This window comes from Macaca nemestrina, chromosome 11 (assembly GCF_043159975.1).
Source record: "Macaca nemestrina isolate mMacNem1 chromosome 11, mMacNem.hap1, whole genome shotgun sequence".
NCBI classification, from domain to species: Eukaryota; Metazoa; Chordata; class Mammalia; order Primates; family Cercopithecidae; genus Macaca; species Macaca nemestrina.
This window is the reverse complement of record NC_092135.1, coordinates 47396645-47414188: the sequence shown is the minus strand read 5'-3', so window position 1 is coordinate 47414188 and position 17544 is coordinate 47396645. Positions and strand designations below refer to the sequence as shown.

The 17544-nt window shown below is 38.6% G+C and overlaps 1 protein-coding gene across 3 annotated transcripts in view; it reads right to left on the bottom strand.

The window, feature by feature from the left end:
• Positions 1 to 3845: 3845 nt before the first annotated feature.
• Positions 3846 to 17544, bottom strand: part of LOC105492687 (LY6/PLAUR domain containing 6) — a 150155-nt gene continuing 136456 nt past the window's right edge. For all 3 annotated transcript variants that reach the window (XM_011759919.3, XM_071072722.1, XM_071072723.1), the window contains exons 4-5: positions 8695 to 8825; positions 3846 to 6804 (exon numbers count right to left, since the gene is read on the bottom strand). In XM_011759919.3, the coding sequence (XP_011758221.1) occupies positions 6637 to 6804; positions 8695 to 8825 (299 nt within the window). In that variant the 3' untranslated portion in view covers positions 3846 to 6636. The remainder of the gene's footprint in view (positions 6805 to 8694; positions 8826 to 17544) is intronic.

The following is a 17544-nucleotide window of genomic DNA, read 5'->3' as shown; positions in this document are numbered from 1 at the left end:
GCTAATTTTTTTGTTTGTTTGTTTTTCTAGTAGAGACAGTGTTTTGCCATGTTGGCCAGGCTGGTCTCGAACTCCTGACCTCAGGTGATCTGCCCTCCTTGGTCTCCCAAAGTGCTGGTATTATAGGTGTGAGCCACCATGCCCGGCTGACCTTTCAGTTTTTTCAAGATGATGACTTTAAAGAAAAGGCATTCATGGGAGGTCTGATGGTACATCTCATGTGGTCTCAGGCTGTCTCACATCAAGGAGGATGTGTTTCTACACAGCACACTTGGTATTTAGGGAGGTGGCAAAACATACACAAGGTTATTAAGTAATTAAACATATTAAAGTCAAGGATGGGCCCAACCCTTTGAGTGTTTAAAGCCTTTAAAGGCAGGGACAAACCCAGTGCCGACATGTGCCAGGACTGAGCCAGGCTGAGTCATGAGTGAGTCCAGAAGTGTTCTCTCCCACCACTGACATCTACTCAGTCCCTTTCCACCCAAAGCACCTCAGTGCCAAGCTTCTCAAGCATGATCCCTCTCCCCAAACAACTGGTCTTCACATGCCACTGTGTGATGTGGGTTGCTCGCTGTTCACAGACCTTTTTTATGGTTGGGAGAAACTAGGGTCAGGGGAAAGCTTAGCCAGCAGGTAGCTGTGAAGCTGGACCACCAGCCATTGCCAGGGGCACACCAGTGGGGGGGGGGTGGCATGTGCTCAGACTCTGGGTGCAAACTCCATGGGACCCAGTCACGCTCCTCTGGAGATGGAAAAGCAGCAAGACACTAAGTCTATTTTGAATTCTTCTCAAAGATGAATGGATTTATTGAGAGCATGGCTTATTTTTAGCCCTTCTCTTTGCATCATGGCTACATCCTGGTGGCATTGTGTTCATTTTGCCTAAATCCAACAGTTGCTTTTCAGATACACTTTTTCCCACTTTGACAACACAAGCCCTGTCACCACCCCAGGACATCAATGGAGGCCTGAACTCTGAGCATAGAGACAACACATGGTTTTGGGAGGCCAGTTTCTGACATGGGACATGCCATAAACCCCGAGAAAACCACTTCTGAATAACTGATAAGGTCTAATTTAGACACATCATTCTACCTTTTTAGGCTATAATTCTGAAAATGATTATTTTCCCAGAATATTTTTCTTCTCAAATGAGAATGAAAAAGTCTGTTTCCATTAGGCTAGCTTGCTGTCCTGCAAAACTTTGCCCTTTTATTCTCTACCCTTCACTACCATGATGGTCCTCATGAGACTGCCAATCCCACAGTAAAGGGAGAGGAGGTCTCTAAATTGTTTTCTATCACTCATGTCTTAAATTACTCTGAGCATCAAAGAAGGGACATTTTGATGAGCTTTATCTTTTAACACAAGCAATGTGTCATTCTCAGAGACAAATGATCTGGGTTCTCTAGGGTTCTTTTCTCTCCTGTATAAATCTAAGGGGGTAGACTACCCAGAAAACAGATGTTTTCTAAGGTTCTACTTACTCTTTGTGACCTGAGAAATGGCTTTCTAGTAAAAGTGCCAGAGATGGATGAGGCCATTATGCATGTCACCCTGGTGACGTGTGTGTGTGTGTGTGTGTGTGTGTGTGGAACAGAGTCCTGGATCAGGGATCAAAATCCTTGTAGTATAAACCACCAGTGGGGCCTCCCAAAATCACTCCAAAGCTTTAGCTATGAAAGCTATAAACGGGGTCATGCTGATCAACTGAAGCAAGGTATATAAAAGTGCTTTGCAAATAGTCATATACAAAAATTATTCTTTTGGGGTAATAGAAAAGAGGACCCCAGATAAATTTCTTAGGCTCTAGATTTTAGGTCTTTACCCAGTTTAAAATACAGTTATGTAGAGGTCCCCCAATCCAATTCCAGCAACCACAATGGAGTTAAAATTTGTCAAAGACAATAAACAGCAAGACAATAGTAATTGCTAATGAGACAGGCCATAATTTTTTTAAATAGCTAGAGAGAGTAACTGCTAAAAGTGACGGCTTCATTTGAAAGACATTTTGGAAATCTGCATTGGTTTTGTAACACCAAATTATGTCAGAAATGTTTATTTTTTTTTTTAAATCATAGGCCCGTTTTCAGTAGACTCTAGTGACGAGTGCCCCAAGGTAGTCATGATGCTTCATGTCCATGCCTTACTCCTGCCCCAAGTTCAGGTGTAATCTTAGAAAAAATATCTGAATCTTTAAGTTCAAGTGCCCCCGGTTACGACGAGAATGTGTAACAGATTCTCAGTGTTTTCATGTACTTCACTCCTAGTAGGTAAGTTAAAGTTATAAAAACATTTGTAAGCACTCTTTAAGTATTTCAGATAAAAGATACTGTAACACAGCCAAGGCAGCACTTCTAACTTTTACAGAGCTGGCATGCCCTAAATCTTGTTTGTAAATAAAATAAATGTGTTAGGAAAGGGATATGAAATACATTTATAAAGTGAAGAATTTCTTTAAAACTCCTTTGGGAGGCTGAGGCAGGTGGATCATGAGGTCAGGAGATCGAGACCATCCTGGCCAACATGGTGAAACCCTGTCTCTACTAAAAACACAAAAATTAGCTGGGTGTGGTGGTGGACACCTGTAATCCCAGCTACTCAGAAGGCTGAGGCCGGAGTCTCAGTAAGTGTGAGATTGCGCCATTGCACTCCAGCCTCGTGACAAGAGTGAGACTCTGTCTCAAACAAACAAAAAACCCACATTAAGTAAACATGTAAGTCTGTATCTTCAAAATCAAATTTTCTAAAAGCACAGTCCACCTGCAGTACCATTGACATTAAACAGACATAACTATTCACGGAGATCAGCAATAAGAGCTATCTTCACGTAAGTACCACACTTTTAAGGAGCATCAGTGACCAACTGTGTCACTGATTCAGACCAAGAGAAAACATATTAATTTGTGGAAAAGATTTCCCTGGAAATTTCAAAACATAAGTAATTAAAGAACAACCAGAGGTTGGGCACAGTGGCCACATGTATAATCCTAGAACTTTGGGAGGCTGAGGTGGGAGGATTGCTTGAGCCTCAGAGTTTGAGGCCAGGCTGGGCAACATAGTTGGATTCTGTCTCTGCAAGAAATGTCATTAAAACCTAGCCAGGTGTGGTGGCACATGCCTATACTGTAGTCCAAGCTACTCAGAAGGCTGAGGCAGGAGGATATCACTTGAGCCCAGGAGTTTGAGGCTGCAGTGAGCCTTGATGGTGACACTGCATCCCAGCCTGGGCAACAGAGCAAGACCCTGCTGTCTCAAACAAAACAAAACAAAACAAAAACAAGGAGGAGGAGAATAATCAGGAATCACAAACAAGCTGACATTTTTCAAGCTTGCTTTTGATGTCTATCACTTTACTAAGAAAAATATAATAAATTCATTATATAGATAAAAATGACATGTACACTATTCCAGTATTTGTTTCTTGTTGCAGGAGAAACCATCAAGAGGAAATCTTTTCTGGTGTATCATCATTAACACAACCCCCAAAATAGAGTAAGATTTAAAAATAGTTAATAGGGTGGTATATTTACACATACACACACATAATTTTTATATTTCCTGATTTACCAAAGACATGCTCTTGGGAAGCTGTAGACCTTATTGAAAAGTCTGGTCGTCTTTCCTTCTTTTATTTTCTGCAGTAAACAGACTGTATGAATCATTTGGCATTGGTGAATTGTGTTGTATCTTCTCATGCATGTATTCTTGTCTATACAACTAGAAAGCGAGTCTCCGGAAGCAAGTTCCCTGTGGTGCTAATAAGCCCAGTGCCTTGTACATAACCTGGGTGCATTAATCATTGATTGACATGTGCATTTGCAGGGAGGAGCCTGGTAAGATACACTCAAAACCTTTATTCATTGATTTACAAAATGTACAATATTTACAAAGTTTAGGCATTAATCCCATATTGACATGAATGCTGTGGAGGGTCTAAAAATAAATATGTGGCACATAGCTTAATATACACATCACGGCTCTTTACACTTAAGCCATTACCAATGGTGAGATTTAATGGAGAATTTAATGTGTTAGAAAAGTCAGATGGCTGATCAGTCCTGGACCTTCCATGTGAATGACCTCCCTTGGCTCCTTGAGGCTGGAGATAGTGAGCAAATCATTTTCTTTCAAGAGAATTAAACACAAGCCATTCTGACAGGCACATGGGATGCATGCAGCAACATCTATGCAGAGTCTGCAAGCACTCCCTGGGTGGTAGTTGAATCTGCACCACTGTGGAACTGATCCCTGTACATCAGCCAGGGGGGCTTTGGTGTGGTCACTTTCTTGTTTCTTATTCAATCACATGCAGTACTTGGAAGATGTCAGTGGAGTGTAATCATGCACAAAAATGGTACTTGTAGGTATGTACAACATCAAATTTTCATTGTCTTATAGCATCTTTAGATGCAACATCAACTATCTCCTCTTTTAGCAAGAGGGATGAATGAGGAAGCCAAACCCCTACTCCCCAAAGAAAAAACATCATCTGGGGACACATGCAAATGGCATCCTGCAACAGCAGGGCGAGATAAACTCCACATGATAAGATAGATGAATTCCCATGAAGTCAGGCCTGAAAGTATTCCTACGGGGATAATTCCACCTTTCTTTCCTCTTCAATCCCACCTCATCCCACATAACCTAAATCTGAAGGAAATGGCTTCACAACATTGTGTTTGAGTTTGGTACCTCCATTTGGAAAGTGGAAATACTAGTAACATTCCTTATAGGATTCTTGCAGGGATTAATCCTAACTTATGTAAAGTGCTTAGCATAGTGCCTGGCACATATGAGGTGCTTAATAAATGTCTTGCTTTCTCTCCCTCTACTTTCCTACCCCAATTAAAAGTAACATATTGATAAGCCTAACAAACTCTGAATTAAGGCCATTTGATGCAATTTAGATTATTTTGTATCAGAGTTACTGCTGTCAGTTCATATTTAGTCCCTGAGGGAGTCTCATTTTATGAGCCAGAGACATTTTTCTATGGAGGGCAGATGGACCCTGACAACACTGTCCTCTTTATTAGCCATGGTTCTACCAAGTTTCACACAAACACATCCCAAAACCCTGCACGGAAACTTAGACCAGTGATGGTCACCACCTGAATGATTCCTGGACACCATCACTGAGGAAACCATGAGAAAAATCCTTGAGACATATTGCTCTTGCTCACGTTAACTTTTTCAACACTGGTGCAAGTATTATAGATAACTTTCAATAAACATATATTAAAAGCTCTACCACTGTTGAAAAATACGTATTCTAATTTGATCACTTTGTTCAGAATAATGAATTTTTTAGAATATATTTTAGTTTCTAGTTATGCCTTACAAAAATAAATACTGTTTAAATTATTTACAAGGAAGAAGAAAAATCATAACTTGGGGTACAAAAAATACAGGAAGGATGACAAAAACTTTACCATCTACTTCAAAAACAATATCTAAAAGAAATAAAAATTGCCCATTAAGTCTCCTTGTTAGTCTTGCAATCACCCCACTGGTCTACTTTCTCCTCATCGTCGCATTTTATGCCTTGCTTCCCTATCATTCTAAAGACAATTTAATGCAGATTCTTCTCCATAAAGTCACTGGGGATTTGGAAGTGGGAGCTCTTTGGCAGTACGAACTGCCGATGGAGTAAGAAGCTGGCTGAGCCACTTAGTTGGCCCTCAGAATGAACTAGGACTAATCTCCACACATTTTCCTTTCATTCTGAAATCCTCTGTCTAGATTACCTATGGCTGAATAGAGCCCCATAACTGGGGAAAACAACTCCATCCTGGTTTGGGGCTCTGGACACAATTGACTCAGGTGGAATCTAGGATCTCATGAAGCAGAATTAGGTGCCAAGTCAAGGAGAAGGCCGATCTCACCAATTACATGAAGTATATTATATGAAGAATATATTATAACACAGCCACTTTATGGACATTGGCTCCATTAAGTTGGGGAAAATCCTCCTCCAGGCACCCCCACAAATGTAACGAACTTTTATGATTGCCTTTTTGTCTTCTGCATGGAACAGAGGGAATGTAATTCCCAGCACTGGGAGAAGAATGTTAAGAAAATTAATTGAACAAATGGCTGGAATTGTTGGAATTACTACTCTTCCAGGGACTCAGTCAGAATTTCCAAGGAAACAGTCCATTCGTTTTGGAGTCAATGTTTTAAAATTCTAAAGCTACAAATGAATTCATGATTATATTTAAACCAATGGTTCTTTACTTTTCTCCTGAAAAGCCCACATCTATACATGCCCCTATAACATACTCCTAATATCTTAGAGTCTCAGGACCTACTGCATTTCATGCACGTATTCTTCCAAATTAAGAACCCCGGATCTCGATAAATGCAGAACTACTTCTTGGAATGAAAACAAAGGTTTATGGTATGGAACTTGGGCTGTACTGAGAGAAGGCTTTGATGGGTCCTGGTTAGACTCAAAATGGCTACAATGAAGCAACATTTATTCCTCATGGTAAATGGCAATGCTTGGCTGTGATGACCTCCAAGAGTGTTGTGTCACATGTGTGTAATTACTGTCAGGCCAATGACTCATGCAGGACTGTGGACCATCGAGATCCCCACGGATCGCTATTAACACATGGAGCCACTGAGCTGCTATAACATGAGCCCTAACCACAACCACAAGCAGGACACTATCACTGACATACAGCGTGGGTGCCTGTTTGTCTGATTTATAGGTGACGTCGTGGCAAAAGTGGCATCAGTTTCATTTCGGGGCAGCGGCAAGTTACAGATATTTCCTTCACAACAAGAAGTGCAGACCTGAAAGAAAGGAAGAAAAAAAGATCATGAGAAGCCAGCATGTCTTGGAAGGAGGCAGGGTTTTTGAAGGAACTGTCACCCACATGGCAAGATGCAAGTAAAAATTACCTGATCTATGAAGGAGATGGAACTCTACGTTCAGGAAGGCTGGGGATAATATTTCATCTAGAAGCAATCTGGTCAACAGGAAAACTCCCCAGGCTAAACTTCAAGAGATCTAGGTTTTGTTTCTGACACCCCTCTACTCATACGATTCTTAGAAAGGTGTGTAGCCTTCCTGGGCCTCAGTTATTTCACCCTTAAAATGGGAATAACGAAACTCGTTCTTTTTCCATGAGGCTCTTTCTGACTACTTGAGGAAGAGAGGGTAAGCCTTCATTTGCTAAGTTTTCAAGTGAGAGTCAAGTGGCAACAACCCAGGTAATTTCAACTTGTGTACTAACTTTCATAGAACTGTTTGCATAAGTGTCTCCATTCTCATTGGGTGAGTTAATGTTTGAAGGGTTTTCATTCATGCAGCTATTCCTGCTTTACACCACCTTACTTGTAGATCATAAGAAAGAAAGAAACCCACAGAGTTAGTGCAAAAATTGTCTTGGGGCTACACAAAGTATAGATCAGCCGCTCCAACATCAGCTGGGAGTTTGTTACAAGCGCACAATCTCAAACCTTGCCCCAGACGGAGAATTAGAACTCCATTTTAACAAGATTCCCAGGTGATTCCTAGTCATGGGATGGTTATTAATAATATCCTATACAGTCATTATCCTGCAGGGATTTGAGTCTTTAGTCACAGTTGACATGTGCCAGGAAGACAGTATAATGTTGCAGAGATAGACTCCAAACCAGAGGTGAGTTGGAATTCTGTGCCTGTTACTTACCAGCTGTGTGACTGAGCATATGACCCAACTTCTCTAATCCTTAACTTTCTCCTTAGTAAAGAGGCCACAGTAACTCCTCAGAATCAAGTCCAATTTGCTGGAGAGGTCAGGGAAAGCCTTTGGTTTTACTCAGTTTGAACCAGGAGCAGAGTAGGCAGATTATATTTAAAATTTTAATTATTAGTGTATTCAAGAGGTTGCTTGAAAATTAGGTGTCTGCCTTAAGAGAAAGAAGCCCTTACTGACAGTGCTGTTCCCAGGTATTGAGAGTGGACATTGCCCAAACCAGCAGGAAGGCCACCGGCAGGAGAAGTGTTCAGCTGCTAAATAAAGGCCAAGGCCTGATATGTTAAGGTCACAGGTACAGACAGCAGGAAGGCGAGGCTGCCTTTCTGTGATCTTTACATGGCCCTTCAAGGCTACCTCCCAAGCTCATTTTACACTGAGCGCTTTTGTACGTAGGCACCAGGTGTTTCCGTATACAGGCTTCTACAGGTACCAGGTGAAAAAGCTTAAGCAAACACACAAGATAGGTCTCTTGTCACCTATCTAATGACTCAAGAGCCAACGGACCCTCGCCAAACTAACATCCCAGTCACAATATGAGCCCTACTTTACAGAAAGTTATCAAAGCTGAATTGCCTCAGTCCCCTTGTGATGAATGAACGGGGTACATCTGCAAAGCTTCACCGTGATGGGCATCACTGGTCCCTCGCTCCTCTTTTTTCTAGTAGCTTTATTACTTTCCTCTGAGTGAAGAAAGGGTTTACAATAACACTGAATACCCTCTTGATGTGTGTTTACACAATTTATATCAGTTGCCCTATGCTCTGGTATATATGTGTATTCTTTTAGAGCAAACACGAAAGGAAGAGTCTTTTCATAGAGCATAAAGACAGTCAAAAGGCAGCCTTCATGGGGGAATAAGAATCTGCTCATGATTACTGGCAGATGTCTGAAGAGAAGCAGCTGGCTATGTAGTACTGGTCACTTGCTCTGTTGCCCAGACCTTGTGGCCTTCATGCTCGGAGTCTCTGCAGCCAGTGGATAAGCACTCTTCCAGCGGGACGCAGCGTTTGGTGACTGAGATACTGTTTCCTGTGACTTCCATTGTGTGCTGAGTGTAGCAGTATCTGGTCTCTGTCAACAGAGAAAATATATTTTATTTGAGATGGGAAATGTCGGCCCAACCTGCCTAAAAGGAAAATAACAGGAGTGTCAGCATTATCATTTCAGAAAAGACCTAATAGCACATAAGATGTGCATTGCTTTGAGTTTATGTCCACCCCCAAAGACCTCCTTGGAGAGCTCCACTGTGCCATGGTAGGATGGTAGGAGGACAGTCTTCAAAGAATAAAGATTTCTCTGCCCAGCATTATTCCCATAAACCAAGACACAATGGTTTCTCCTTGCCTTTCAACAAATTTTGCCACTGGACTGATTTTTATTTTTAGGGGATGAGTGGTTCGGGGGGGATGACTTAAGAGGTATAAGTCATAGCAATTTTAAGGAAGATGAAAGGACAAAGAGGTTCAAAGAACTCAGGGTTAAAATGAGTTAGGCAGACAACAGCGGTCCTCAAGGAGATAAAACACTACAGCAGTGGCTGGCGTGTGTGTGTGTGTGTGTTGGGGGAAGCAGCTATTCACAAGAGCGGAACAATTCAAAACTTTGTGCTATTGAGCATAGCTGGGTCCAGGGTGCATTACAGAGGAAGACTGAAACAATAACGAACATTTTTCCAAAACTGAGGAGCTTCGTTTCTCCCTAGCGTGATTTCAGTGTCTTCCTAGGACGACAGATGAAGGCCATGAAGGGAGTTTCCAGAGGTCCTTCTATGTCTAATGAATCTGAAAGCTTGTGATTTCTTCCAAAATTCTTTGGGGGAACTTTTTATGTGTAATTTAAAAACTAAAGAAAAATGGCTTTGTCAATGTAATTCTTTAAGACCTCCAGGCAATGTTCAGCTTTCTAAGTATGGGATTTAGGAGAATGTTCTTGCTCTCCTTTCACATTAAAAAAGAAAATGAATAATTCTTAAGAAATGTCACCGAGCTGTTTTTCATCCACATCTTGGACCCAACTTTGCATGCTTTATACATTTCAGATGTTTAGTGGCTAATATGGAATTATGACCTCCTATGAGATTATTTATTAGGCAATAAAAAATCCCCCCTACCAGATTCTGTCATGATTTTGGCAGCTTTTAACTGAAGAACTAATGTCCAAAAAATAAAGCATAAGAAAATTTTAGGTCCTGAGAATGAGCTAATACAGACCCATTAGCACATCCTGGAAGTCATCAAAACTCAGGGGTTTTAAGTCTTCCTAGAGACCCTCACCTGACAGGAATCCCAAATAGTTTCCAATTAAATCGTACTAAGAGCTGCCACATTCCCAGTGGTGATGCTATTGGTGGGTGTGCCTGGGCAGAGCGTGTGTCAACACCCTCCCCTAAATGCTGTCCCACACTGCATCCTGGCTGGAATTGTTAGTTGGATTGGGCTGAGACTTGCTCCAAGGTTGCTAAGGGTCCTACGGAGCTCTTTGGGAGTAGGGTAAGGTCATCTGGGGAGCTCACAATAAGAATAGTTGAAAGTTTTCTACCTGGCAATAATTCTCCCAAAGCCCTAAACTATGTTAACATTGGAGTGATAGCTTTTCTGATGAAGATGAGGCAGCAGCTCTCCACTTTTTTAAGCCTTTGACAGGTTTTGAAAAATGGAGGCCGGTGGCCTGGGAGATTTACCACATCTTCTAAAAGGACTGGTTTACTTCTTTGGTATCAGACTCGATGGACGCTTTATGGTCACAATAGGTTCATCTTTCCCACCCCCACCCCAACTTCAAATGTTCTAGAGAGCAATAAAATCAGGAATGTTCTTATCTCCTGTCTCCTCTTCATGCAGACAGCTAAGAGCAGCTGCCAGAGGTTTTACTGCTCCAAATGTAAATCCGAGCAGATAAGATCATAGGCTTATGGAATAAGTAAATCACTACATAGCTGCAGTTTTGGAAACTAGCCTTTTCCTCCAAGTAGTGAATTATCCTGTTTTAAGTAAGCCTTAAAATAACAATTGGTGAACTTGATATGACTACTTCTTTGTTCATACTTTTCTATCTTTAACAAAATATCTTATACATTTATTAATGGACAGCGTATTCCATTGAATGAAAGTAGATACAACAACTGATGAAAATAATTTTTCAGGAAAACATGCAAAAGCTTAATACCTAGTAAGCTGATGTTTTGCCATTCTGGGGGTAGAAGGGAGATCAGTGCAGTAAGAATTTTTTCTTTTACTTCACCCAGTCCAATTCATGAAACAAAAATATACAGAGAACACTGCCCTCACTTCCAGCAGTACAGACCTCAGTGCTGAAGCATCAACCCCTCAAAAGCATTTATTTCACTTCTTATCTTACAAAAATCCTAGGTGAGTTATGAAATGTTAATGTGGAAAAAGGTTCTGTGGTTTAAGAAGTTTTGAAAATGCTCAAAGTTGAACAGGTTTCTTCAGTGCACAATTTATGAGAACCTTCTATATGTGTTGTGATCTTGTGATCTCCAACAGTATATTGGGGTGAACAGGCAGAATTTCCCAAGTAGAACTAGGTGGGCCACATTTGGCTTATCACTGGACTGGAGTAAGGATAAAAACCAAGTTTCAGCCACAGAGCATTGTTCTCCATGCATTTTGAAAACTCCTTGGGTTAGTAATGAGGTAATATGAGAATCAAGCCTGCTGATAACTTCACACTAAAAGGATTTCAAAGGCTTTTATCTAAAAGATAAAAAGATGAATTTGAATTTCCACCAGGTTAGTTTCAGTCTCTAAAATCTCATATTCTGCAACTACACGGTATTCCCAGAGGTTGTGAAACAAAAGTCTTTTATTATTAGATTCACAGGCATTCAACTAAAATCAGAAATGGAAAAGAGAACTTCATCAACAATTGGAAAATGTAATTTTTATGAAATTCACACCCATGTGCACGCATGCACACAGAGTTCATAATCTAGTTCTGAAATTTAAAAGTAACCCAAAGCTAAATTGCAAACTTTCATTTACCTACCAATATTGTTTTTAATAACAGAAACTATATTTAAACAAAACATACATAAGATGATTTGAATTGAGACATTACAAATGTCCAACTTTCTTATAAAAGGTTTTCTCACCACTCAATTATTCTTCACAGTTCTGCTAGTTTTAGTTTCTTCATAAACATACAGGTTGATAAAAATGATGCTAGAGAATAATTCTTCACGTGTAAGAAAATTAATGGGTGGAGAATACTTTAATAGTAATACTAAGAATTATATTGAAAAATGAAAAGCCAGTCACAGCTGCCTGCTCTCTCCCTGCCACCATTCCTTACTGTTCACGCAGCTCTTCACTTCTGCCACCTACTTCCCTGCAACGACTGTTCCTTCTGAATCAAATTCCATGCCCTTTTCCCATGTCTGACCCTGCAGGATCTCTTTGTGACTCTGGGACTCTACTATGGATAACCTCATCTGTGGGACTCTTCATCCTAGACTTCAGAGTTCCATCTTACAGATGTTCTCCTCATCTCTGGTCTCTCCACTTTCAACACTTTCCCTAATATGAAAGTCAATATTCTCCCGTGTTCTGTCTTTGAACCTCTTCTCACTCAAGTGGTCTCGTCAAACTTCTGATGCCATGTCTTCAGTCTGACTCTTTCTCCTGAACTGCAGAACCAAATTATCAACTATTTTCTGGACACTGCCAGGATCACCTCACACTTAATGTGTCTCAACCCAATGCATTATCTCCCTCCCCTTTGCATCTTTTATCTTCACATGTATCTATCTCAGGAAGGGACCTCCTGGTCCCTTCTCCAGTAACTTGAACTAGAAATCTGGAATCAGCTCAGACTTCTCCCTAATCTGGGAGTCTCCAAGTCCTCTGAAATGTCTCCATTATCCATCTGATCTTTCCTATTCCATTTTCCATTTCCTCAATTCAGGACTTCATCGTTTCTTGTTTTCTTTGTCTCTAACATGCAACTCACCATACATGAAAGCATGAATGCCACCTAATTGTCAAGGAATCCTGATTGTTGAATTACTATGCCTATTTGGCCTACCTGAGTGGCTTGGGAATAGGCCATTGCTCTCTCTGCTCCTGAAGCTGTGTGTCAAGTGCATTGGAGTAACTGCTCTTCCCTGATAGAATCATCAATTAATTTCATTTCTAACTCAGAGCCTGGCATTTGAAACTTAGCCCTCATTACTCAAGGTTCTCCTTGATGGAGGCTCCAAACTATCTCATTGCCTCATATATACCTTGAGACATAGTACCACAACTTTTGACCATGCACGATGAAAAACGTGCATCCTTAGCTTGGTCTGCATATTTTTTCCTATCTTCTACTCCTGGATGCCTGATATTCTTCAAGGCTCAATCCAAATGTGATAAATTCTGCGAAACCTTCCTGATCTTCCTCCCAACCAGGTCAGTGTTATCTCTCTTCTCCATGTTGCCCCAGTCCTTCTTAACTTTCTCATTTGGGGTATCTGGCTTTCCTTTTAGATCAAAGTTTCTGATCAAAACAGTTGACCTTTTGTTTTTAAACTTTTTTTAAAATTTCACCTATTATTTTGAGATAACTGTAGATTCCCATACATTTGTAAGGAATACTAGTAACAGTGAGATCCTCTACACCCTTTACCTAGTTTCCCCAAATGGTAACAACTACAAAACTATGGTATAATATCACAACTGTGATACTAACATTAACCCAGTCAAGATAAAGAACATCTTCACAGCCATAACCATCCCTCATGTTGACCTTTTATAGTCACACCCTCTTCCCTCCTGCCCCCACCCCTTCCCTAAGCCTTGGCAACCACTAAACAGTACTGCATTTCTATAATTTTGTCATTTTGAGAATGTTATGTAAATGAGTCACACACATGTAATATTTTGGAATTGGGCATTTTCACTCAATCTCATTCACTGGGTTTGTTAATTTTTAAGAGTTTGTTAACTTTTATTGCTGAGTAGTATTCCACAGTATAGATGTTGAAAGGACATCCAGGTTTGTTTCCAGTTTAGAGATATTATTAATAAAGCTACTATGAACATTTGTGTAGAGGTTTCTGTGTGAATATAAATTTTTACTTCTCTGTATGACTGACCAGAAGTGAAATTGCTGGGTTACATGGTAGTTGCATGTTTCGTTGTTTAAGAAACTGTCAAGCTGCTTTCCAGAGTGGCTATGCCATTTTACATTCCTGCCAACAACGTATGAGTGACGTAGTTTCTCCTCCTTTTTACTAGCATGTGGCATTTTTCCTATTCTTTATTTTAGGTATTCTGATAGTAGTACAGTAATATCTCATGCTTGAAATTTGCATTTCCCTTATAGCTAATGATGTTACATATGTTTTCATGTGTTTATGTGCCATCTGGTTATCTTCTTTGGTGAAATGTCTGTTCATACTTTTCCTATTTTCTAATTATGTATTTTGTTTACTGGTGCGTTCTGAAAATTATTTATATATTCTAGATAGCAGTTCTTTGTCAGATATGTGATTTGCAAATATTTTTCCCATTTCATAGCTTGCATTTTCATTCTCTTAACAGGGTCTTGTGCAAAAAGTTTTAAACTTTGATGAAGTTCAATTTATTACTTTTTCTTTTATGAGTCATCAAGAACCTCACCTAGCCCTAGATTTATGAAGATTTTTTTCTATTTTTTCCTAAATGAGTTATGTTTTTATATTTCACATTTAAGTCTGTGACTTACTTTAACTTTTGTAAAAGGTGTGAGACTTGGGCTAAGATTCATTTTTTGCCTGTGAATGTCCAGTTCCGTCAGTACCATTTGTTTAAAAGGCTATCTTTTCTCCACTGAATTGCTTTTACACCTTTGTTAAAAATTAGTTGGGCATATTTTTAAGGGTCTATTTATTCTGTTTAACTGATCTATGTCTATTTCTCTGCCAATACTGCAGTCTTGATTACTACAGCTATATATTAAATCCTGAAATAGGGTAGTTTGATTCCTCCCACTTTATTCTTCTTTTTCAAAATCATTTTAGCTATCCCAGTTTCTTACCTTTCCACATAAACTGTAGAACACTTTTGTCTGTATCTTAAAAAAAAAAAAAAAAAAAAAAAAAAAACTCTTCCTGGGATTTTGACAGGAATTGTGTTAAACCTATATAACAATCTGTACAGAATTGACATTTTACTATGCTGTCTTTCAATCTATGAACGAGGTCTTTCCATTTATTTAAATTTTATTTTTTTCATTGATGTTTTGTAATTTTCAGCATACAAGTCCTATATATGTTGTGCTTAGATTTACCTGTAAGTATTTAACTTTTCTGAGCAATATAATGGTGTATTTTAAAAGGTATATATAAATGGTACATTTTAAATTTCAGTGTTCACATGTTAATTGATAGCATATATAAACACAATTGAGTTCTGAATTTATCTTATATCCTATGACCTTGCTAAACTCATTTATTAGTTCCAGGAATTCTCTTCAGATTTGTTGGAATTTTCTATATAGAAATCATGTTATCTGTGAAAAAGGACAGTCATTTTTTTCCTTTCCAATCTGTATGTCTTTTATTTATTTTTCTTGTCTTATTGCACTGGCTAGAACCTGCAGGACTGCACTAAATAAAAGTAGTGAAAGCAGACATAATTGCCTAGTCCTCTGTCTTAGCAGGAATGCACACTGTCTTTTATCATTAAGCATAATGTTAGCTGTAGGTTTTTTATCGATGTTATCAAGTTGAACAAGTTTCTCTCTGTTCCTGTTTTTCTGAGAGGTTTTAATCATAAATGGTGTCTAATTTTGCCAAGATACGAACATGTGATTTTTCATCTTTAGCCTATTAATACTGTGGATTATATTGGTTGATTTTCAGAGATTAAACCAGCCTTGCATCCCTGGATTAAGCCCCACTATGTCATGGTGCACAATTCTTTTCACATATTGCTATATTCTATTTGCCAATATTTTGTTAAGAACTTTAGTGTCTATATTCATAAAAAATAATAGATTGGAATTTTGTATTTTATTTTTTGGTTTGTTTGGTGCTGTCTTGATCTAGTTTTAGTATCAGGGTAACTCCGGCTCCATAAAATGAATTGAGAAGTATTCCCCCTTCTCCTCTATTTTCTGGAAGATTTTGTGTTACTCTATTAAAACGTGGTAAAATTCTCCAGTGAAATTATTTGGGCTTGAATAGTTCTTTTATGGGTGTTTTTAAGTTATATAAAAAAATTTCTTAGTAGTTATAGAACTATTTATTTCATTTTAAGTGAATTGTGGTACTTTGTTTTTTGAGTTATGGTCCATTTCATCTAAGCTGTCAAACTTATGTTTTTGAGCTGTTCATACTATTCTCTTATTTTCCTTTTCTTAGTACCTTAATGTTTTCCTCCAATGATTTTAACTGAAAAAATTGTATGTCTTTATAGTGTACAATGAAATGTTTTAGTATATGTATTCTCATTGAGTTTTATTCTTATAATTATTTCCTGCTTTTTGTTTAGGCTTGTTTTTACTTTTGGTTTTTCTCTTCCTTTTCTACCTTCTTGATGTGTGAGCTTAGAGAGTTGATCTTCCTGTTTTTAAATAAGTGCATACAGTGCTATAAATTTCTGTTTCAGCACTGTTCATTGTCTTTTTAATTTCCCTTAAGACTTTATCTTTGATCTGTGGATTATTTAGATGTGCATTGTTTAGTTTTCAAGTGTTTGGTGATCTTCCTTTTATTTTTCTGTCATTGATCTCTAGTTTTGTGTGTCAGAAAACACTCCGTATGATTTCAATTTTTAAAAGATTGTCGAGGTTTGCTTTCTGGCCCAGGATATAGTTTATTTTGGTATGTGTTCCATGGTCACTTTGAAACAATGTATATTCTGGTGTTGCTGGATGGAGTGTTCTGTAAATGTCAATTAGATTCTGTTGGTTAATGGTGCTGTTGAATTCCATATCTTTGCTTATTTTTTCTGTAGTTCTACCAGTTTTTGAAAGAGTGGTACTGAAGTCTCCAACCATAATTGCAGATTTATCTATTCCTGTTTTCATTTATATTATTCTGTTGCACATATTTTTCAGCTCTGTTATTTGATGCTTATATATTTAAGATTGCTGTATCTTCTTAGTGGACTGGCTTTTTTTATTATCATGCTATAATGTTCCTCTCTGACTCTGGTAATTTTGTTTGCACTGAAGTCTTTTGATTAATATTTCTACATTATCTTTTTCTATGCTTTTAATTTGCTTATATAATTATTTTGAAGTAAATTTATTACAGATGACATATATTTGGGTCATGGTTAAACATATTCTGTCAATACATTTCTTTTATTTTGTATATTTATGCCATTCACATTTAAGGTAGTTATTGATATGGTAAGACTTAAATTTTGTTGTTTTCTTTTTTTTGTTTTCTTTTTCTTACAGTTCTATGGGTTACATGAATGTTTTTTAGAATTCCATTGTGATTTATCTACAGTGCTTTTGAGTATATCGCTGCACAGTGCTTTTGAGTATATCCCTTTTTAAAATTGTTGCTTAGGTATTAAATTATATGCAAAACTTATCGTATTCTGCTGGCATTGTAATTTTACCAATTAAAGTGAAGTATAGAAAACTTACCTCTTTTAATGCCCTAATACCTTCCCTTGTTTGTAATAATTTTTTTTTTTTTTTTGAAACAAAGTCTTGCTCTGTCGCCCAGACTGGAGTACAGTGGTGTGATCTTGGCTCACTGTAACCTCTGCCTCCCAGGTTCAAGCAATTCTCCTGCCTCATCCTCCCGAGTAGCTGGGACTACAGATACCCACCACCACGCCTG